The 25,070-nt window shown below is 39.2% G+C and overlaps 1 protein-coding gene across 1 annotated transcript in view; it reads left to right on the top strand.

The window, feature by feature from the left end:
• The window catches only part of FAM83B (family with sequence similarity 83 member B), a 54,784-nt gene that overhangs the window by 17,516 nt on the left and 12,198 nt on the right, over nucleotides 1–25,070 (top strand). The window contains exon 2 of the mRNA XM_034766306.1: nucleotides 15,570–15,734. Within this exon, the coding sequence (XP_034622197.1) occupies nucleotides 15,570–15,734 (165 nt within the window). The remainder of the gene's footprint in view (nucleotides 1–15,569; nucleotides 15,735–25,070) is intronic.

Genomic DNA, 25,070 nt, shown 5'->3' with positions numbered 1-25,070 from the left:
CAAGTATACCTAGATCATCCCTAACAGGAGTTTGTCAAACTTGTTCTTAAAAAAACTCCAATGATGGGGATTCCACACCCTCCTTTGGAAGCCTATTACCAGAGCTTAACTACCCTTATAGTTGGAAAGTTTTTCCTAAATCTCTAACTTAAATCTCCCTTGCTGCAGATTTAAGTCCGTTACTGTTTGTCCTACTTTCAGTGGACATGGAAAATAACTGATCACCATCTTCTTTATAACAGCCTTTAACATATTTGAAGACTGTTATCAGGTCCCTCCTCAGTTTTCTTTTCTCAAGACTAAACATACCCATTTGCTCGTAGGTCAGGTCATGGGTGGCAAGTATCATAGGCAGGGGAGGCCATGGCTCCCCAAACAACCCTGTATGGCCCCGCCCACACTCCACCAGGGCCCCTCCTGCCTGTTGTTCCCTTCTGTGGCCGAGAGGCTGGGGCAGGCAGGCTGGGGGCTGTGGTACACAAGACCATGCCTGGCCACTGGCACTGGGCCCAAGGGTGCTCCGGGAGTGCCGCCCAGTATTGGGGATGCACAGAGGTTCGGGAATGGGGGGGCAGCAGCCGTGAACTATGATCCCAGTTCAGCAAGGTACATAAGCACATGCTTATCTTTAAGCACAAGAGCTAAAAGTCCTGTTGACTTCAGTGGGCCTATTCACATCTTTAAAGTTAGACACACCATTTAAAGTTGAAACAAGGGCTACAGCCCTCACCCTGGCAACACTTGTGTGCTTAATTTCCCTGTCCTGAGAAGTCCCATTGAAATCAATAGGAACATCTCACAGGAGTAAAGTTGAACAGATGCATAAGTATTTCTGAAATCGGGGTCTATATTATAGTAATACAGTATTATTCTAATTGTTTTTTATTTTAATAGTATAATCTCTTTCACTAAAGTCCGCTTTTTAAAAAAAATAACATTAACTGGGAATAGATCATTTGAATTAATATGTCAAACTCAAATCTGAAAGGTTAATAACAAGTTGTTCAAAAGAGAACAACAAAGGAACACCTGCAAATTTTATATAATGACCAACAGATCAATCGGAGATGTGAACTGAAGGGGAGGAGGTAAACAAATGCCAAATCTTTCAATCTGTTTAGCTAAAAAGCATATAATGAACTAAAAATCCAACCCCCCTGTGCTTTTGTATCAGCTGTTGTGGTTGCTTGTTTGTTAGTGGTACAGCTCTAATACTCTAGCAACTTCAAAATTGAAATGTGGTAAGAGATTACTGCATAGCATGCTGTAACTACTGCAGATACTTTGAGAAAATTATCAAAATTTATAGTATAGATGTGTATAATTATGCATTTTGAACAGTCTCTACATTAAAATACAAAATCTTATGTATAAATATACAAATTTAAAATAAAATGTGAGGTTCTCATAACACTGCAGGCAGATTACACATCCTATACATTTTGGTACTGTATACTCATAACACAAACATTAACATATTTTAGGGGGAGCTGGTAACAATCCATTTATTTATTGTTCCTAACTCATTTTTGTCCCTTGTAATTCCATTTTGGTTTAACTGAATTATAAACTATTAAAAATTGCAACTTAATTTCTGTGGTTTGTAGGAAAACTTTGGCAGGCTGCCAAAATAGCAACTGAATCAGAACATTCTGAAGAGCTGAATAAATTCTGCTGTCCTCCAGTGTCACCAAAGTAGCAGCAGTAGCATACGCTGCATTAGGAATATCTAGGAGCTACTCGATCAACTGTAGCAGTCGGGTAAGGGGCTGAGCTTCCCCCAATCTCATCACCTGAACCTAGCATAGGACCTCCGCATCCCATCTACCCTTCTGGAAGCGCTACATGGGACAGGAGTTTCCTTGATTCCTGGGGGCAAAGATACTCAGGCCAGGCCCTTCTTGACCATCCTCCAGATTGAACATGTGGTCCCAGTGACCCATGTACCCTCTGGACTAGCAGCCTTCTTGTGCTGCTTATTTGTGTAGTTAGTCCTGTACTTCCAGTAGCAGCAGTTTGCTGTGGTGCTGAAGGCTCAAGGTTCAGATCCTGCTGATCATTCGTGATGGGGGGACTGTTATAACTGGGCATAATAAATTGGTTTAGTGTTTCCTAAAAATAATTTACATAAAGATCCTACTACATTAAGGTAATTTTATTTAGCTTGTACAGTCAAGCACTCAAAAGTTAGTAAATGTTATATTTACAGTTGCCTGTGCAACCATAATTTGGCCCTCTGGCCACCTGTGCATTATGATATTCTTTAATTACATGGTCACATACTATTCTTTCTGTAAGACCGCTGCTTCATTCAGTGCACAGGAGGGACAGTGCCCTGGGAATGAATCAGGGTTGTATAGTGAAGGAGACTGTTCTCTGTAGAACTCCTCCCTTATTTGTTGCAGAAGTCGGAGGGTGTATAAGTGAATGAGGAAGGGGTTTGCAGAAAGAAAAAGACATATCCCTGACACCAGTGCATTCCCCCCAGCAAAAATTTCAAATCCCTACTCCAGAGCACAGAAGTGGTAGGCTTTTCAGAGAAACAGCTGTATTTTTTTTTTAAATATTTGCAAAATAGCATATTTTCCCTAGAAAGGCAGTGGATTTGAACAGGTATTGTTGAAGACATAATTTTAAGACATGGTGTGGTCTAATTGAGAGGCTAATTTAGCCTACAGAACCTGTATTACCACAAATAATGCACAAGTTGGAAAGAAACTTGCTTAATTTTCAGAGCTGAGTTAGCAGGGCTGGCAGCTAAAATAGAAACACTTTTTTTTATTTGTAAACCAAAGAGATTTGGTCCAGAATCACAGAGAGATAGTAAACATGGAACTACATAAGGCCATTTTTACAGTCACTGTTCAGAATAGAGCTGTAATACTGTAATTACATTTCTGAATGGGCTAATCTTGGTCCACTCCTCATTTATTGTAATATTGTAATGCAGGCCGTAGAAGAGCACAGTTCATTTCAGTAGTGCTTTATTGGCATGTTGAGCTGCAGAAGTGCTGCCAAAGTGAGAAAATGACAGAGCCCCTCAATTATTTGAAAGGCAGATACAATTTGGAGGTCGGATCTTCTTAGTATGTTTGAGATTTTATCCCATATCCTTGTCAAATTTGGCTGATGCTATTTCTGCTATCTCCTTTCTGCCAGGAGTAATGCAATATTTTTTCTCTATTTTTATAGAAAGTATTTTAGCATTTCTAATAATTCAATGAAATATCTTTCTCAAATGTGTCTTGAACAGTAGAGTAGAGAATTTCTCTACATATAAATCCTAGTCACATTGGGTGCACAATCATTCCTCTGCACTCTGGGTCTCCCAGTTTTAATCTGTAGTTTATGGTCACGGAATCTGTATTTTGTAAGAGTCAGCTTTAGCTTCGCACATTCGGCAGTGATGAGATGTGCAGAGATCTGTAGGGTTCTAACTGTTCCTTTTTCTTCCAGTTACACATTTATCGGTGTCATTAGTTTCTATTGAATACTATTCATTCATGGATGAGTTTGTTTGAATCACTGTTTCAGAGGATAAGTGTTATTGAGACATAATATTATGAGTTTATTACACTTTCATTTAGATTTAGTGTTTGATTCTGTGATGCTTTGTGGTCGAGGCAGTATTTGATGCTTTGAGGCAGGATCAGAAGTTTTATGTTCTTTTTGTATGGTGATTAGAAGAAGGGATTGACCTAATTCTGCCCTGCAGGGATTGTTGCTGGAGTTTGTGTACATTTAATATTTACAGAACAGAAAGTTTTTTTGAGATGGGGGAAGGGGGAGAGGGAGAGGAGGCTGGGAGGGTGTTGTGTTGTTTCTCTTAGTGTAGTTAGTTTGCTGTTTAAAGTTGGGTCCCAGACTTGGGATAGCTCAGTGGTTTGAGCATTGGCCTGCTAAACCCAGGGTTGTGAGTTCAATCCTTAAGGGGGCCATTTAGGGATCTGGGGCAAAAATCTGTCCGGGGATTGGCCCTGCTTTGAGCAGGGGGTTGGACTAGATGATCTCCTGAGGTCCCTTCCAACCCTGATATTCCAAGAATTAGCAATTAACCAGAAATTAGCAATTAACTTCACTCCAGTGGATTTTAATGGAGATGGAAATTCCTTCTAAAGAATGTAGCAGTATACAGGTAGAAGTATATTTCTTGACTATGATTTGTTGTTTTCAGCTTTAATGCAGAACCAATTGGAATACATTAAATTTGAATAAATGGAGCCAAATTTGGTCCTGATTTACTTCACGCAATGACATACACTTAATGCATGTTGCATAAGTTGTAAGTCAGCAGAGATTGTGGCCTATGAGCATTATCCTGTTTTTCCACAGTTGTTTTAGGAGAGTTGATCATATTCATCCACTTTGTTGTTAGAATTCCAGTAAACATGATGCTTATATTCTGGTAAATCATGTTCTTTGGAGTTTCAACCAGGCACTGGGAGATCAATCAGTCCTGAGATGAACAGGTACAGAATCTATTGGTTTCAAACTACTTTTTTGTAATGGAAGGATATGTTGCATAAACCACCCCAACCTATGTTTAATTTTAAAAAATTAACATAAAATTACTAGCAGTAAGGCACTCCAGGTTGGGCATTAGTAAACAGTTTGTACACTTCAAGGTAATGCCTTACAATGCACCCAAGCAGTGCACTAATAGCCTGCTAATACACACTCTGTTGTGGGTTATTGTTATACTGTATTGCAAGAGTCTTAGATTGTTCCCTGATGTTAGCTCCCATAGGCCAGATTCAGACACAGCCAGAGGGAAGATTCACCCCAGAGTTAGGGTAGCGTTAACAATCCAGTTGGAGATCCATACGAGCCCGAGCAGTGGAGGAAGCCTGCAAGATGCAGTGAATCAACATATCTCTTGGCCAGCCCAACACCCTCCTGGCTTGTCCCACCCTCCATCCACCCCCCCCCTTTTTTTTTTGGCACTACACCTGCTGGCTATAGACTACAGTCATAGGCAGGTTGTGCCATGCATTTCTACTCCAGCTGACTTTCCATACGTGGAGACCCGCAGTGTAAGGTTCTGCCAGGAGAAGACAGTGCCTTTCACGGTATGTGCTTCAATACCTTCCTCTTCCATGAAATAAGTTTTTAATGATGTTGTTATGATCTCAGTATTTGAATATTTAAGAATTATTCGTAATCAGAGAAAATCATGTATTTTTCCTAATGTAATAACTGGATTTTATTTCTTATTGAGGAAAATGGGTAAAGGCATGCTAAAAGCAAGCAACTAAAACACTTGAACGTATAGTTCAGTGGATAATTGTTAATTCTATTCAGATTTATAACACATTTTTATAACTGAGACCTTGAAAATGCACACACTCAGTGAATTAGCAGTGAATAAACATATTAAAGTATGGCTATGTCCACCCATATTGGCTTTATAATGATAAAGAATAATAACATTAAACAATATTTAAGGCTCTATTCAGCACTCCTTGCTGAGCTTAAATTTCCCATGACTTCAGTGCACAGGCCTTTTATAGAGTAACAAGGTTTTATAATGTGTATTATGTACTAAAAAATTAGCAGTACAGAATAAAGCTTCTAACTTTAATCATTCTAAACATATTCTTTGTGGGTTTAAACAGATTATACTTTAATACATATCTGCTGTAAGAAAAATTTTAATTTTATTATTAAAATATAGCAAAGTTACTACTTGCACTAGTGTGGTCAGGAAACTGATCAGTGTCATCTGTGCCTCCCTGGGCACTAGCCCAGCACTAGTAGTTTGTTGGTTGGGTCTAATGGTCATCAGAGAAGAGGGTGAAGGAAAGGTCTCTTTCTAGTGGCTGTGAATCCCTCCAAAGGACTATGACAAGCACAACATCCTGATTAGAGTTCTTGACAATAAAGATCATCCTGGAATGGGGTCAGCTAGTCTTATCACCTGCTGTTGGGAAAGGTATCCGTTAACCCTAAATCAGAGATTCCTGAATTTGGCCCATCATCAGCAAGCTAAATAGATATGGTAGTAGCTGGGCCAGGGCTAGATTATCCAGTGACTCCCCGAGTTTGGCCATTAAGGGCATTAGATCTTGGAAAGCTTCTTTCCATCTCCTCCTGGATTTTGGGGTTCATTCAGTTACCTTTACATTCATAGGTCAGAGGTTCCCTGCCTTTTAAGTACCTCCACACACACACACACCCTCTTGTTTTCTAAATCTGAATTTGTAATCTGCGAGGTTGTGTTGGCTCTTTATTGGCTCTCAGGAACCCCTAAAACTAGAGCCTTTAAAAGGTCAGCAAAGTGCTTTTCCCATCAGATTTTACTTCAAACTGGGCCCTTCCTGATTTCTTTGCTGGACAAGCAGATTATTTGCTTTCCCAGAGTTTCCTGAAGGGCTGTACACTCATGTATTTCTGTCACAGTGTCGGGCTAGTGTATACTACAAGGAACTAGTGTATGGTGTTGCAGTGAAGATAGGTCTTGAGTGTTCCTACTGGGTTATTGATACCTTGCGGGTTGCCCTTTCCAGGAAAGCATGAACAAAAGAAGCAGCTGAATCAGAGTCTTCTCTGCTGTTCATGTGCTAGAAGGCTTAAAAAAGTAGCCTCCGCAAGGTATCCACTTTTTCAAAGTGAATTTATTGTTTGTGACTAAGGTGACCAGGTGTCCCGATTTTATACGAACAGTCCCGATTTTTGGGTCTTTTTCTTTTGTAGGCTCCTATTACCCCCCACCCCCGTCCCGATTTTTAACATTTGCTGTCTGGTCACCCTATTTGTGACAGAAGTTGGATGAACAGTCCAGGAGAGTGAAGTCATCGGTTATTTACAGAATGGATCCAGCAGGGCAGTGAAAGCTCCTATGCCGTACCCTACCAATGTGTCTCAACCCCTAACCTTGAATGACTAGCTGAATGACAGGATTTAGATTCTGTGTCCATTAAACCTAAGGCATCTTCAAAATTTTCAATTTTTGCCATTTCAACGACAGTTTTCATTAATTTCAACATCTTAAAAAAGAAGGGAGAATTGCTTACAAATTTTTATCTTGGCTTTTTTTTAACCTATTTTTGAGACTAACAGATAATTATTATCAGTTGTGCTAGTGGGATCGTTTTGGTGATATGGTTACTTTCTACACTAGGAACTGGACTGTGCATCTCATTTCACATGGACCTCTGAACAGTATGCATTTAATAAGGCCTTAACCATTTTCATCAAGTAAGAGGAGTGCAGCTGGGCCCAATGTACCAATCTCCAAGGCTGACCCCAATGCATGATAGATCAACTGAATTAGGCCACAGTATGGGTTACAGTCATCAGCTGGCTAACAGGGGTCAAATGACAGTGCAGAGGAACAATACATATGGGTCAAGTTTGGCAAGGATTGGCTGCCAGGTGTTAAGTTCAATTTTGTATGGTTATTTTAATAAAAAATGTGGCTATTTTAACTTTCAAAACATGCACATATCTGTCTTCTTTACAATTGGCACTTGTCAGAGAGATTTTAAATCTTAACAATGGGAGTATCTATTATTTAGGAAAACATCATTTCCTATATTCAAACCGTTATCAGAGAAATGCATTTTGGTTTTTATTGGAGAGAGCTGTGAATCTTTTATTAACATGTTCTGGTACTTTTACGGTACTGAGAGCTTCTCTACACTTACAGTACTGCAGTGGCACGGGGGGCTCCAACGATGAGCCCCACGTGGGAATGACAGCTTGGGCTGTCAGCCCCGGGGTGGAGGGCTCCAGCTGTGAACCTGGCGCAGGGCCGAAAGCCAACAGGCGATATAAGTAACAGTGTCTACAGGGACACTGTGTTGCCCTAACTACATCGATCTAAGCACTACTTCTCTTGCAGGGGTGGAGTTAGTAGGTTGGTGTAGTTAGGGCTGGCTCCAGGCACCAACTAAGAAAGCAGGTTCTTGGGGCGGTGAATACAAAGGGACAGCACTCCATCCGCTATTGGGGCGGCACGTCCGGGTCTTCGGCGGGAATTCTGCGGCAGGTCCCTCATTCCCTCTCTTCCTCTTTGAGCTGCCGCCGAAGTGCCGCCAAAGAGGAAGAGAGGGAGTGAAGGACCCACCGCCAAGCTGCTGCCAAAGTGCTGTGGATCGGCTCTTTTTTTGTTTGGTTGGTTTTTTCCGCCGCTTGGGACGGCAGAAAACCTGGAGCTGGCCTTGGGTGTAGTGGGTCACATACATTGGCAGGAGCAACCTTGTAGTGTAGACGCTTACGGAGTTAGGTTGACATGTAGTGTAGACCAGACCTTCGTTTGAAATACTGTGTCCAGATGCTATGTCGCTTTAAAGACACTTATTTTGCTTTAAGCTGATATATTTCATTTCATTACCTAAAACCAAAGCACTATTCAGCGAAAATGTTTTTTCTTATCATTGCAAACTTATTTAAACTTATATAATTGTTTTAAGTAACGTGACATTTTACTCATGTACTGTGAGTCTAATTCTGCTCTGTTTCTTTCACTGTTGTAAATGTAGATTATAAAACATGGGTCTGATGGTACCTTCTGAAAAGTCAATGAAAACTGTTTGTTTAAATGGGAAAATTTTTGTGCCTATTGACTTCAGTGGAGTTACATATTTGTAATGATGTAACTGAGAGCCAATTTGGCCTTACCTATTGAAAACCCATGCACCATTTAGAAAATATATAAGACAGTAGCAAATGTGTGGGTACATTTGTATGCCTAATCTATGACAAATATAGATTTTTTAATTTGAATACTATGGGAGAAAATAAACATAAATTATAGGAGTAGTCATTTTCAGCTATTACTATCTAATCATTGGGAGCAGTTCAGTTTTCTGTTTTCTCTGTGAGCAGTTTTGCCTACCTAGTCAACAACCTTCCTCCTCTGACAAGGAAGAATGCTTAGTTGTTTTTGGTTCAAGGTCACTTTTTATTGCTGAGTGACAACAATTTTGAAAAGGTGTGTAAAGATTTCTACTGGAGTCATAAAATTCTGGCAGTGTTTGGCTGGAAAGGACCGTTTAAATCATTCAGTATCTATTGTAAAATTTGAATAACCTTTGTACATTTTACAAAATGAACATAACCATTTGTTTCAGAAGATTTTCAAGGATTATAAAGTGTTTCAAAAAGAACAAAGACAGTTTATAGATAAACACTGCAGTATACTTTTAAGTAATACTCAGATTATGGGGAATTCCTTTACAACAGGATATGTATCAGTTCACTCAAAATAACATTGTTCTGTACAGCATTTGTGCAACGAACAATTTTATGACTTGCTGTATATGTTTTGAATTTGTATCACTTTTTCCTCTGCCCTCTCCCTTAGTAGAGCTCACCGTTTTGTGACTTCTTGCTACTACTATTAGCATAGAAATTATTTCTGCAGATGAGCTTTTAAAAACAATTTAAAACACAACAGCAAATTCAGTACTTTGAAACTGATGAAGAATATAAATAAAACTGCTAATGCTATCAGTAGAGCTTCAAACAAATTAACATACTAATTAAATGTGTAATCCTCAGTGTTTTTGCCAAGTCTTAATCTCTAATTAAATAACAAAACTGCACCTCCTGTCTGGAGGGGGGCCCATGAGTGCAAAGAACCAGAAATTCAAGGAATATTAATAGATTTGAAGCCAGATGAACCATTATGTAATGATCTCAAAATGTAATATTAAACAGGGAATCATCATTGAGCAGGTGTGTTTCTAGTGGGGTGTCTCAGGGATTGGTTCCTGACCCTATTCTATTTAGCATTTTTATCAATGACCTGGAAGAAAACACAAAATCATCACTGATAAAGTTTTCAGATTACACAAAAACTGGGGGAGTGGTAAATCATGAAGAGGCCAGGTCACTGACACGGAGAAATCTGGATCACTTGGTAAGCTGGGTGCAAGCAAATAATATGCCTTTTAATGTATGTAAATGTATACATCTAGGAACAAAGAAAGGAGGCCATACTTGCAGAATGGATGGGGGACCCATCCAGGGAAGCAGTGATTCTGAAAAAGATTTCAGGATTGTGGTGGATAGTCAGCTGAACATCAGCTCCCAGTGGGAAGCTGTGGCCAAAAAGGCTAATATGACCCTTGGATGGATAAACAGGATAATCTCGTAGGAGTAGAGAGGTCACTTCACCTCTGTATTTGGAACTTGTGTGACCATTGCTGGAGTACTGTGTCCAGTTCTGGTGTTCACAATTCAAGAAGGATGTTGATCAACAGGAGGGGGTTCAAAGAAGAGCCATGAGAATGATTAAAGGATTAGAAACATGGCTTATAGTGTTAGATTCAAGGAACTCAATCTGTTTAGCTTAACAAAGAGACTTTATCACAGTCTATAAGTACCAATATGGGGAACATGGGTGAGGGGGTAAATAGTCTCCTAAGGGAGGCTAGTCCCCTGCCCTACCTCTTCTGGCGAAGGCCCTGCCTCTTCTGGCCGAGGCCACGCCACTGCTCACTGCTCTGAGGGAGAGGGCTGAGAGCTCGGTCAGGGCCACCAGAGGGGAGATGCTGGGGGGAGATTTTTTCCAGCAGCCACAAATAGTAAATAATGTGAGCGAATCCACCCAATGAGCATATTCCCCGGAGTGAGCGTGAGATGGAAGATGTGAATCTGCTGTTCCCTCAGTCGGTCTCAGTTCCCGCGTGCCTCTCATAGTGTGAGCATCTCACAGTGCTGAGTGTGATTCTAGTGTTAAAAGATACGTATTTTTCATACAACATGGCCCCTAAACACAAGCCAACTACTTCATCTGGTGCTCAACTGAAAAAAACAGTGATCTGTTCCAACGCTGGAGGAAAACCTGGCTGTGTTGGACTTATTGAGAGACGGTATCTCGATCTCCAATGTGGCGCGTAAATATGGCCGCAAGGAATCTAGCATCCGTGCCATCAAGATTCAAGAGAGAGAAATTCGTCGAGCCGTGGCATCAAGTGCTCCAATAACTGCTAAGGTGATGAGCTAGGTGCGTGACTTTAGTGAAGACTGAAAAGGCATTAAACTTATGACTGGAGGACAGGAACCGTAAACGTGTGCCTATCGATGGCAACATGTTGCGAGATAAGGCTCTTAGCCTCTATGTGCTGTTCAAACCTCCTGCCAAAGAGGGACAGCCTTCTGATGAGAAGGAATTCAAAGTCAGCCAAGGTTGGCTTAACAGTTTTAGGAACTGCTTCAACCTCAAAAATGTCTAGACTACTGGTGAAGCTGCATCTGCCAATGAAGAGGCAGCAAAAGCCTACCTCGAACAATTAAGGGCTATCTTCTGGAACAAGTTTTTAATGCTGACGAGACTGGGCTCTTCTGGAAAAAATTGCCCAACCGCACTTACATTTCGAAATCAGAAAGACAAGCAGCTAAAGACCATGTGACTGTGTTGTTTTGTGGCAATGTGGCTGGGCATTTAATAAAGCCAGGCTTGCTCTACAGGGCTGCAAATCCCCGTGCCCTAAAAGGCAAGAACAAAAATCTCCTGTTTGTGTTCTGGCAATCAAATAAAAAGGCTTGGGTGACGGTAGCATTATTTCTGGATTGGTTCCACAAGTGTTTCATTCCAGAGGTCAAGCAGTACCTCAAAGAGAAAGGACTTGACTTTAAAGTGTTGCTGATCGTAGACCTCCTGGCCACCCTGCGGCACTCCGGTTTACACACAATGACATTGAAGTAGTCTTTCTCCCCCCGAATACCACCTCCATCCTCCAACCTCTCGACCAAGGCATGATTCGCTGTTTCAAGGCCACGTACATGAGGCTTACGTTCTCATGGATACATAGCACTATGGATGCTGATTCCAATCTTAATGTGATGGAGTGTTGGAAGTCCTTCAACATTGCCAATTGCATCACTTATATTAAACAGGCAATGGATGCAATCAAACCTGAAACAGTCAATGCATGTTGGCAAAACCTATGGAAAGAATGTGTGAATGATTTTAAGGATTTCCCGACCATTGACAAAGAAGTGAAATGCATTGTTCAAGTGGCCAGGCAAGTGGGTGGTGATGGCTTCGTCGACATCCTTGAGAAGGAATTTGAAGAATTAATTGAGAGCCATAGAGAAACATTGACTAACGAAGAGTTAGAGTAACTGATAAAATCATCTACAGAAGACGAAGATGATGATGACGAATAGGAAGAGCCAGTAAGTTGGAATCTTCATAAATTTGCTGAAGTGTTTCAAGCAGTGAAACACCTGAATGATTTAATTTCTGAATACGATCACTCTATGGAATGAAGCCTCAAAATCACACATAGTATTACGGACGATTTGAGACTGTATCAAGAATTGTTTGAGCAACTCAAGAGACAACAGCGACAGTTGCCGATCACCATGTTTTTCAAGGAAAAACAACCAGCAGCAGATGAGCCTACGCAATCAACTTCTCAACCTGAACCAGAGCCAACCACTTCATCTACGACTCGCTCTCCATCACCCAAGCTCTCCGTCACCTCTGCCTCCTGGATTGACATCAAGCCCTGATGACCCCCTGTAATTACCCCCTGTAATTAAAAATACAGTACTGTAAGATTATATTTTGCATATGTACTCTTTATTATATATTGTACATTACTGTATACATTATACATTTATACATATTACTGTACAGGGTTGTATACACAAAACCATGTACAGTATGCTGTACTTTATGGACAGTTTAAGGGTAATTTTGACTCTACGTGATTTTTGCCTTACGCGCTGACTTTAGAACCTAACCCCTGCGTAAGATGTGACTCCACTGTATTTGCTAATTGTCTCTTCAGTGTGGCAAAGAAAGGTATAATCCAATCCAATGTCTAGTTCAGGCTAGACAAATTGAGACTCGAAATAAGGCATACATTTTTAGCAGTGAGGGTAATTAACCATTAGAACAGTTTACCAAGGGTTGTGGTGGATTTCTCCATCACTGGCATCTTTTAAATCAAGATTAGATGTTTTACTAAAAGATCTGCTCTAGAAATTATTTTGGGGAAGTTCTGTGGCCTGTGTTATACAGGAGGTCAGATTAGATGATCACAATACTCCCTTCTAGCCTTGGGGTCTTTGAATCTATGAATCTCTGCTAGTCTTACCTGCATAACACGCCATAGAATTTCAGCCAGTAATTCCTGTATCAAACCCAATAACCTATGATTGAACAAGAGCATTTTTTTTTTAGAAGACATCCAATCTTGATTTAAAGATTTCATATAATGGAGAAACCACCACTTGGTAAGTTGCTCAAATGCTTTATTATCCTCATTGTTAAAAATTAACTGCTTATTTGCTGTTTGAATTTGGCAAGCTTCAGGTTCCAGTCACGGGATCATGTTATGCCCCTGGCTGCTAAATTAAAGAGCCATCTGATATCTTTTCCCTACAGTAAATAGTTGTGATATCTTTAGTCACTTTTTATATTTCTCTTCAATAATCTAAGTAGGTCAAGTTCCTTAAGCCTCTTACTGTAAGGAAGGCTTTCCAAACCTCAGATCCTTGTTGTAGGTCTTCTCTAAATTCTCTACTTTTCAACATTTTTTTTAAATGTGGGCACCAGAACTGGACACAGAAGTGGTCTCACAAGTGATGTATACAACGGTAATGTAACCTCTCTATTATATTCAGTATAGTCCTGTTTATACTATAATATCCAAAGGATTGCATCCCATAGTTTGCTGAAGCCTCTGCATGGTTGAGGCTCCACGGGCTTAGTGAGCTGCTGGTCTATAGAGGAAGAGTGATAGGATCCAACAACTCTGTATTGATATATTTTCTTGGGGAAATCCTTGCAGCCTTAACTTCTGTTGTGTGGCATTTACCCACTCCAAGATGAGGAAGTTGACAGCCTCATTAGAGGAACCAATGGTGTCTGAGACAGTTATGCTGCAAAGAAGGCATGGGAAGGACAGAGAAGAAGACATGGTAGGGCTGGCTCTTTACCAGGATGTCCCACAATCTACAGAGACTAAAAGCATGGATATTGTAAGGCCATGCCCTCTGTTAAACTCTTTCTTCAGTGCACACATTCTCAAAACAAGAGATTGTATGAGTTTTCAGCTGCCAGAAGCTTTAGGCTATCCAAATGCGGTACCACAGTATAGTACAGCTTAGCTTAATACTGTTTTGCTTTAATAAAAAAAAGGAATGAACATTGATTACAAAGAGAATTACAATGGGAATGATATGAAATCTAAGATTTTTGGAAGAGGAATAGCATGATTCCTGGCTATTGACCTCCTCTCCATCCCATGGAATTTATAGGGAGCATTTTAACTGCTAAGCACTTACATTACAGGCCAACTTAACACTCTGTCTTTGTTTCACATCTTCTGGCCTCCCCAAAGCCATTTTCCTTAATGGTTCTCTCATCTTTCTTGCCGACTTGCTTTTGCTTTAGATCATGTTTCAGGAAGCCATTAATCTTTCCATTGTTACATTTAGATATTTGCTATGAGTGATTCTTATAGTTCTAAGCAAGCTCTTAAAGATAATGAAGATGGCTCACTGGAGAAATAATTAACTCTGGCCTGGATGTGTATGACATGGCTTCACCAATTTTATGAATAAGCTGAATATTTCAGTCCTCGGTTCTAGGATAAGACTAAAGGATGAAATATAGCAATTACAACATGAAAAATCATAAGTACAGATGGTTCAATAATATTAGTGACTGTGGTAAAGCAAACTTAGTATCTGTGAACTCTGTGAAGGTTTCCACACACGAGCAGAATTTGGTCATTTTTATGAGTGATGTGGTACAACCTTTTTATTAAGACTATAATGGATTTGGGAGATTATCTGTAAAGGTTAAAAGTTTCTCTCACAGCTACTCATATATTCTGTCTCTCTACCTCTCTTTCTCACCTCAATATTATTTTTTCTGAAATCACCAATGATGGCTAACTGGTGCACAATTGGTCAAATATATTCAAACCAATAGGTATTGTATTTCCTTATTCAGAAGTATCTATTATTTTTCAGTATGGTAAGCCTAACAAGGGTCTCTATTCAGCATTTCTTAGACCTTACTGAATTATGTGGGAGTTTCATCTGCTAAAAGTGCTGAGTAGGCCCGTCTGTTGAAACCTTGAGTCATCCTTATTGCCTCCCACAGTCTTGGCGGGGGGAGGGGGGGGGCATTCTTCCCATATCAAGTGGCCAAAACTGAGAACAGTATTACAGATGAAGACTAATGAGAGCCTTTTACAGTAACAGTACCATTGTCTTTCTTTCCATAGCCAAACTACAGTAATGGTTTCACTGTTTTTTGTTTTCATTTGTTTTTCTACACAAGCACTGTATCAGTCTTTTGGCAAACTTTGATGTATGTAAATAATGTGTCGTGCAAATGGTCACCTGCCTAATGAAAACGTAAGCATATAGCCCGTACTGTACTTCCTTAAAGATAGGATCAAAATATCTTAAAAATTGCACCATGTTAACTATCCTGGATGGAAAAAAAAACAACCTTAGAGCTTTTTGGCATGTAGAGAGTACTAATTCATTAGATGCACTATGCAAAATATTATATATTTTTGAGTTCATGAAGAAATACTATTTATACGTTAAATTATTATAGTAGTTTCTCTTCTTTTTTTTTAAAACAGGTCATTGCCATAATTATGGATATGTTTACAGATGTGGATATTTTCAGAGAAATTGTAGAGGCATCTACCAGAGGGATTGCTGTGTATATTCTGCTTGATGAGTTCAACTTCAGCCACTTTCTTAAAATGACAGAAAAACAGGGCTTTCAAGTTCAGAGATTCAGGGTAAGGCTTCGTGTTTTACAATAAAATACATGTTTACTACAATACCTAGCTCTTCTGTAGTGCTCTTCAAGGATATTATTTTTTTAGGAAGTAAATATCTAATGTTAATTTATTTTATGTAATTTATTCTATGAAAAATTAATTGCTATCAATAGGCTCAAAGCACAACCTTACCCTATTTTTGTTACCTTCAAAAAATGTTTGTCTTTTTCAGGACTTTGCTAAATAAATACATGCAGTACATTCTATAAAACTACATATTTTTTCTGAGTACTATTATTATTTTAAGAATATTATATTCTGGGAGGACTTAATCAATTTGTTTTTATGTTTGTAAAATCATCCTGCAAAATGTAAGCATAAAGAAAATATAAATTGTTTAGGAAAACAAAATATGGGCTTTCTTGAAAGAAAATCACTGTTTTTTTTTTTAAAGAGATTTGATGTTAAAATTATATCAAAAGGCACAGGATTCCATTTTTTCATCATTTTCCTATGAACTGCTTTACCATGTATTTGTCCTTGTGAATATTCAGTATGATTAGATGCACTTTTATTTATGAAATATGTGCCTTTCTCCGGTAAGAAAGATAATATGTAGAGGGATAGAATCTAAATACTCCAGAAGTCATGCTGTAAGTCCTTAGTGTACCATTGGGAGCACAGTCCAATACAGTGTACTTCTATTGATCTAACACAAATATGTGGGATGTTCTTCTAGGTCTGTTGTGCCAAGGATAACACTAAAAAATATTGAAGCTGCTCAATGATAGCTCTCCACATTTCCTCTGAGATACTATAAGTAGTTTCCTTCATTGAACTTTAGCACTTATTCATATGCAGTTCTGTGTAAATATACCAAGTGTGTAGTTTTTTATGTTCTCGACTGTGACGAGACTATTTACAGTGTTATACCATCAAGGAGTTAATGCAGACATTTTAAGAGTCCTGGAGGAACTGTGATATCACAGCAGTCATCTTGGATTAATTTCTTTTGAGGAATGAGCAGTTGTAGTTACTTCTAAAACTTAATGTTCTATAGGAAGTATTCAAATTTGCTTTTGCAATAGATACCCAAATGTACATAACTGAATTTAAGACTGTGTTTGAAAATTAATGCATAAAACTAACTTAATTAAAGACATTTAGCAAGGTAATGGTTAATTTTTGAAAAAAGTCTTCGGCAACATATGTAGTGTTCTAGTTAGCTTAAAAAAAAAGTAATAGAAACCTTTCATAATGGCATTCATATGAAAGGAGCTTGTGACCAGTATCTTTAAGCCACTTCCTCTGGTGGAAAAAAATGGTTGCAAGCTCTCCCACATGGCTTGGCTCAACACTACAGGAGCATGGTAGAGTCTGTGTTCATATTCCTAAAAACAGGCATTGTGTAAAAAAGGGACTAGGGCTGCAGAGGTAGCCTTTGCCCCACTCTAAGCCTCTTCTGACTCTTCTTCACTCCACTGAAATAAATGAAGTTAAACTGGGTATAAAAACTGGAGTAATGCAGTGGTGAAACAGGCCCTATGTTTTGAATTATGATGTTTCCCATTCATTTGTCTATTTATGGAGAAACAAAGTTCTTAAAACTGCATTTAATAGCCATGCAGAAATCTGCACTCAGCTATATTCTGACTTCATGTCAGTACTTGTTCATCTGCTTTTCTTGACAGTCATAACCAAGAATAGTGATAGACTGTGTTGTAGAAAAGATTATTGTGGTAATCTGCATCTGGAAGAATGTACAAGTCAGATATTTAATTTAACACTTTTTCTGCAACTTTTTTTTTCAAATGGGGAAAGATTTAAAAATTTTAGGAGGGTGCGTTTATTAGAAGCTATTTGAAAGTATTATCATTAGTTGATTGGCAGCCAAAAGAAACTCAAATACAGTTTAAACACTCTGTACTTCTCTCTCTCTCTCTCTGCTTTAGATTTCATAAGTTTATCTTAAACCTCTCTTCTCTATCTTTCCCCCTATCTCCTGCATTATTTTTTCTCTTCCTCCCCACACAAGTTGTTTCAATAATTTCCCCACCCATCTGTTTAAACCTCTCCAACTTTTTGTTTCAGATCCCCAATTCTTTTGTGTAGGGAAGGAGGAGAAAAGAGTCATCAAAAAATCCTCTGGTGTTTTTTTTTTTTTTTCCAGATGATAAGCGCCATCTACCTAATGAAAACTGTAGAGGCAAATTATTTTCAAAACTTATTAGAAGCAAGTGTTAGCCCTCTTTGTTTCTGGTTGATTGACAGGTGCTGCAGTAACAAGATGAATTAGTAGATTTGAACTAGGGTACCTAAGAAAACTGCATCTAAGTACCACTGTGCTGCCCTTTTTTAATTTGAGTACTGACTTCTGATTGTAAAATAATGAACAAACATAAGAGCTTGAACATGTTTTATAATACCTGAGAAGTGATCCGACTTGTTCAGCTGATGTCAGATCATCATGTTTTATGAAATAATAGGTGGGGTATGTGACAGACTTTGTAGTTTGCAAACACTTGTATCTACTTCTCATGTGAGAAACAAGAAACAGACTTGCTGCTGCATGCTGAGAAAACAAATTTGTCAGGAAGTATTTATCTCCTGATACACCCTTTACATATTCACTGAAATGGAAGGATGAGGAAATAATGACATTTCTATAATACAGTATGATAAAGAATTATCTTTATTTCCTTTGGGCAAATTCTGCCCTAAGATGCAAACACCTAGGCTCACAATGAGAGTTGCATATGTGAACTTGAGAGCTGAATCAGATCCATTACATTTTGCCAATGCTGTATTTCAACAGAAGCTTTCCTGTGCTTCCATAATATAGGACTACCTTTGCCATCAGATAGGCATGCATAGCTCTCATTAACTTCACCGGGGATTACATCTACGCAAAGAACTGAGAATTAAGGATCTGATCCATTGTCCAGTGAAGTCATTAGGAGTATCTCAGTTGCCTTCAATGGGCATTGGATGAGGCCCTAACAGCAGAACAGAAACTAATTCAAAATCCATTGCACAAATCACATATCTTGATAATACAAAAGATCCATCATAATAAATAATATGATTGCTAATGAAAAAATGTTTGAAACTTTTTTTCTTTAAAAAAATGTATTTAGGTAAAATATTCGACATCCATTTTATTCTTTCTAGACACTGTTGACAGCAAATACAGGATGAGTAATTGGACACTGATGAAAACAGGCCCCAAAAACATAATCTGCTGAAATGAAATGCTTTGGAAAAATATTTCCATTATATTTTTCTATCACATTGGAGACTTGCTACTGTTCTCCCACATAGGTTCACACAGCTTCTGTTGAACTAAGAGTTGTGCAGTCATATCTAAGAACTAAAGTTGTAGCTTATTTACTTATTTATTAACATTTATATGACAGTATTACTCAAAATATTTTGGGGACTTATAGAAATATAGAAAGACATGGTTTCTGGCCAGAAAATCAGTCTAAAATAGATGAAAAATACCCAGGTGAAGGATGGATAAAAGGGATACACTGTACAGTTAAACTAGTCAGGGTGGTGACTGGCATTTATCTTTATAGTTCCATTATTTTATTAGTTTAATTTTTTCATTAAGGAGGAAGAGATCAGACATGGAGCAATGAAAGGAGAGGATGAGTTAATAGGAACCAGGATAAAAGAAAAAGGGAAATGCACTGTCAATTCACTGTTACCAAACAAACTCTCCTAGAGTGCTTTCCTGGCTGCCAAGAGACTTTTTTTCTAGTTTCCCAACCATGGCTTCCTTTCTGCAAGTCAAAGTATTCTTTTTAGCCCAGTTGCGTTGTCTTGATTGAAAAGCATGATAGTCTGACAATAATTTATTTATTATTTCAAGCATTTTGTAGCTTGAAAGCTTGTCTTTTTTACCAATAGAAGTTGGTCCAGTAAAAGATATTACCTCACTCACCTTGTCTGTCTAATGTCCTGGGAACAACATGGCTACAACAACACTGCAGACAATAAAAAATTAAAACAGAAGAAAAACAAACGTGAGACGGCAAAGACACCTCTGGCAATGGACCATACCTTAGCTCAGTGCTGCTTTTATCGGAAGAGTTAGTGTATTCATGTCTTCCTACTTCATCTACTACACCACATTTCACCAGCAAATTAATGATGCAAGAATGCCCTGACTAAATCTATTTTCATTAGTGGCGGGAAAGGCGTTCCAGTTAGTGATCTACTGGTAAAAGTGGACATTTATGCTCTAGGTCACAGTGCACAGTGAGTACTAAATAAAAGATTGTCTCAAAACACCAATGTACATTTTTTGCAATGGCCTTATTTAAAGAAAATTTTACCCTAAATAAGAGGGTTAGACCATTAGAAAATAACCAAAAGAGATTAATCTTACAGTATGAATCTAGGGTATAATTTGACATCCATTAAAGTTATATGGTGCAATTTTGTTTGGAAATTGATAGTGTCTAACAGAGAAATTGATGCCTCTTCTAGAAAGACACAGAATTCCTGTACTGAAAAGAAAAGTATGAATTTGGCAGTACTTTTCACCTGGGAGAGGTTTGTGAAAATAGTTTAAAGGGGAAGAAAATGTTTGGTTTAAAAAATAAAGGCCACCTGTTTGTAGAGCTATCATCAAATGCTTCTGTGGTGTGGAAAAGGTCCAACTGTTAAAAGACAAAGTTCGGATCTTGGAGTGGGTAGGCTTTTTTTTCCTCTCTTCAAAATCGGTTCTATCCTTGAGAGGTGAAAGCTCACCTATATCGACTGCAATGAAGGCAAATATTTATCAGGCCTTGTCTATGCTACCATTTAAGATGATATAAGTTATGTTGCTCATGGATGTGGGGGGAAAAAATCCCCCCCCCAAGTGACGTAAGTTGCATCAACTTAAAGTCTACACCGTGCTATGTCAGTGAGAGATGCTCTCCCACTGACATAGCTTCCGCATCTCATTGAGGTGGTGTAATTACGTCGACAGGAGAGTGCTCTGCCATCGACATCATGTGTCTTCACCAGACGCACTAAATCGGCGCAACTGCATTGATGGCAACAGCGCTGATTTAGTGGGGTAGAGAAGACAAGCCCTCAGAGTCTAAATAACTCACAAAAAGTCTTCGGTGCCTATAGTTAGGCACTAAATCCATGCTTTGGTGCCTATGTCAGTAGTGGCCTGATTTTCAGATGTGCTGAGCACCCACAGCTCTTATTGATTTCTGTCACCAAGATAAAAAATGTTAGTCATCTTTGTCTAATTCTAAGCACCCAGGTTTGAAAGTTTGGCCAAAAAGAACCTTGAAAACCTATCAAAGATGAGTTTACAATAAAGCCCTGCTGTTGAGCTCCATTCCATGGGGAATGCAGAGGAGATGGAAGCAGCTGTTCTCAGAGCTGATCTCGAAGAGGGCAACAGCAAAGCATTGGAGAAAACCTTTCTAATAACTTCCTTACTCCATGCAAAGCTGCTACCACTTTCTCTCCATGCTTTACAAGCAGTGAGTTGGTTCTCTGGTGTAAAGGTTAGAACTGTAGGTGCAGAAAGCAGTGATCAGAGTTCCAAGGAGGTTGGCCCCTCCCCCTGGGCAGTAGCAGCACCACAATGAGCAGCTGGGAAAACAGTAATTATAGTAGCCCTTTTTCTTAGAGTCTTTGAAATTTCAGGTCCAACGCAATGTGACAATATAGGACTCTTGTTTCACAGGGACTGTGTTGTCACCTGCACTGGTCCTATCACAGCAAAAGCAAAACTTCACTTTTTGTTTACTTCACTGGACAGCAACTTTCAATGACAACTGTCAGTTTATCAAAGTGCAGATTAACTAGATTATATTGTAAACGCTTAAGGGATTGTGAGGGTTGTTATTCTTCCATAAGATATACCAAGCCAGTAACAAAAGTAAACTTATGTCTCATCGCACTGGTTAACAAGAAGTCAGAAATGCAGTCTCTTTAGGTATCCCAGCCCTTGTTTCACCACCCAAACTCTAGAATTAATGATGAGTGGTTATTTAAAACCAATTTAATCAAACAAAGGGTTCTTCTAATACCAAGAGATCAGCCACACAGCCAGGTCAATATATATCTCAGATCTTATCCAATAATCAAGCTGTTGCCAATCCTTTAGTATTTAGGTTTATTTATAAGAGAAAAGAAAGAGGAGAGAGTTATAATGATCAAGGAAAACAAATACATGCACTCATTGTAAAGTCCTTGTATCAGATTTGAAGCAGTGATGGAATAAACTTCTGGCTTTTTAAGTCTCTGGTAACTTCCAAAAGATTGGACCGTCCTCAGTCCATTGGTTGTTATGCTACTGTTAGTGTTAAGTCCATAGTCCAGAAATCAGAGCAGGAAAGAGGCAAAATGGAGATACTTTCAGGGTTTTTTTTACCTTCTCCCATGTGGAGGGATTACTCTGTCTTAGTTTGTGGGAAATTACAGCACATGATGGAGTCCAGGGTCACATGAGCTAGTCACATGCCCATGCATGATTTGATGACTCATAGGAGCAGCCATTATCCATACTTTGGTTAAAACATCTCCAGGAAGGCCTTTCGGGCAGGGACAGGCTTCTTCCATCATCGATTGTGCAAGCTAAGTGACCTCTAATGGGCCATCAACTTGAATAGTCCATTCACAATGTGCTGACTAGACTGGATGCAAACTACCTTCTGAGTGTTACCCAAGCAGCAAACACATTTGAAATACAAGTATACAGTAAATATTCCTAATTTCAGATACAAAATGAAACATGCATATAAACAGGATAATCATTTGATAGATTGTAACTTTTGATACATTACATGACATATTTTCCATAACATTTATTGCAATTGTATAACAGTGGTAGCAACAATGATATACATAGTCATATTTTAATCATACAACATCACTCAAGCTAATGAGCCATGGTATGGTATAACTTGCCAGCAGCAGCAGCAGCAGACCCTTGGCCACTGGCAGTTGTCTCTGGATCTGGATATGGTTCCAGATGGCATTAGGTTCTTTGAACTGTCTGATCTTTTGAGATGGTTTAAAAAAAATCAAGAGTAAAATGTATAGGACTCTTCAAACCACCCATTATTTGCTATTCATCTTTTACTTTAGGGAGTTTTTCTAAAACTTTTACTGAATTTCTCTTTCCCTAGAAATATTCTTCAGTGAATTACAATAGGCCATTACACCTTCTATAGTCATAATATAATATAATTTGCATGGTTTAGCTAAATATATTTTGTCTAAGGGAGCACTTAACCGGGTAAAAGATTTTGGCAAATTTAAGGTTTAAAATATTGTCAATTTAGTGGGAACTTAGGGAAACAAATGCTGTAGGGTTTGTTTTTAAAGTGAAATGTTTATTTTGATTCCTCTCACTCTGTAGAGTGTAGACCAGGGGTTCTCAAACTAGGGGTCGAGACCCCTCAGGGGGTTGCATGGTTATTACCATTGGGGTTGCGAACTGTTAGCCTCCACCCCAAACCCCGCTTTGCCTCCAGCATTTATAATGGTGTTAAATATATTTAAAAGTGTTTTTAATTTATAAGGGGGGGTTGCACTCAGAGGGTTGCTATGTGAAAGGGGTCACCAGTACAAAAGTTTGAGAACCACTGATGTAGACAATGCCTTGACCTAATGGTTCTCCTACATCCTCCCTCAAATTACATTTTTACAGAGCTAAATTCTGCCCTGATTGCCAACCTGTGCATTTAATCATATGGTATAAGTCAGGGCAGAATTTAGCCCATTATTTATTTATGAATAGTTAGGATTGGGCAAGCTATTGATCCTTGTTCAAAAATGTTATATTCCACTATTTCATATATTGACCATATGTAATAATAATGAAGATACTGCTGTAAATGTGCAAATTCTGTGTAGGTATGTATATACAATAACTCATTGGTTTCATTTCTATTCTAGCACCTTTCAAGTTACCCTGTTAGTGTTTCATTTATTTTAAATAGTAATAAATAGTTTATAACACCACAAACCATAGGGAAATCTGATAGAAGAAAATAAATAAGCTCTGCACAACAAGAATATATATTTAACCCTCTGCTCATTCCCTTTCTTGGTGTTTTTTCATGGCTACCTAAAGCACCCTGTATCACATAGATTCTCAGCAGGCACCTTGTTTACAAGAAGCTTCCAGGGTAAAAGCCAGCTACAAAAGGGGAGTTTATATTGTCCCTTGCCAGAGTCAGAGATACAAAGGTACAGTGAAACTTTTAAGCCTAAAAGGGGCTCCCAGGTTAGATCAGAAGTTACTATCTATCATGCACAGGGTTTCCCTGTGCAGTAATAATCTTTCTTCGTCAAGTGCTTGCTCATGTCGATTCTATTCTAGGTATATGCGCGCCCACGTGCACAGTCGTTGGAGATCTTTGTCTTAGCAATATTCAGAGAGTTGGCTGCTGGGCCCCCTTGAATACCGTGCTCATGCATCAGTATATTAGCGCCGCCGACCCTACGCCCTCTCAGTTCCTTACCAACCGTGACTGTTGGTTAGAGTGCCTTGTCTTGCAGCGCAAGAGCGTTAGTGGTTCTTATAGTCCATTCTTCTGTCTCCTTTGTATTTAATTGATAGGTACGTAGTTAGACTATTAAGCTTAGTTTTCGAGTAGTAGTTTGAGTTAGAGTCCCGGCTGGGACTTCGCCTTGGAGCAGGCCATGCCCCGTTCCCCAGGCGATAAGCCATGCTCATCATGCAGCCGGCCAATGCCCATTAGTGACCCTCAGGAGAGCTGTTTGAAGTATTTGGGGGAGTTCCACAGGAAGGACAAGTGCAGGATCTGCAAAACCTTTCGTCCTTGAACTCAAGAGCAAATGAGCAACCCCCCCTGACAACCTCAAGGAGCACCAGGCCCTGCTCAAAAGTGTGGCTGCCAACCTGAACTTGGAGGTCGAGAAGCTAGCAGAAGAGTTCAACGACCTCTTTAAAAAGTCATACGCTCCTTCATCCCGGCCCAGGTCACATTACCCATCCACCCAGGGGTCCTAAATCTTTGTTAAATCTTTGTGGCAGACCCCCTCTTCCATTCCACCTACCTCCAAGCACACGGAAAAGAAGTACTATGTACCGGCAAAGGGATTTGAATACCTGTATACCCAACCTCCAGTGGGGTCCTTGGCCGTGTCTGCCGTCAATGAGAGGGATAGGCAGGGCCAGGCAAGTGGCACACTGAAAAATGAAGACACCAAGAGGCTGGACTTGTTTGGCAGGAAAATTTATTCAACAGCCAGCCTGCAATTTCAGATGTCGAACCATCAGGCCCTGCTAGGTAGGTACAACTTCAACCTGTGGGACTCCATCATCATGTTCAAGGAGGGCCTTCCACAGGACCGAGCCCA

Source organism: Trachemys scripta, chromosome 3 (genome assembly GCF_013100865.1).
Source record: "Trachemys scripta elegans isolate TJP31775 chromosome 3, CAS_Tse_1.0, whole genome shotgun sequence".
NCBI lineage: Eukaryota > Metazoa > Chordata > Testudines > Emydidae > Trachemys > Trachemys scripta.
The sequence above is the reverse complement of the archived record's forward strand: the minus strand, read 5'-3'. Positions and strand labels throughout refer to the sequence as shown.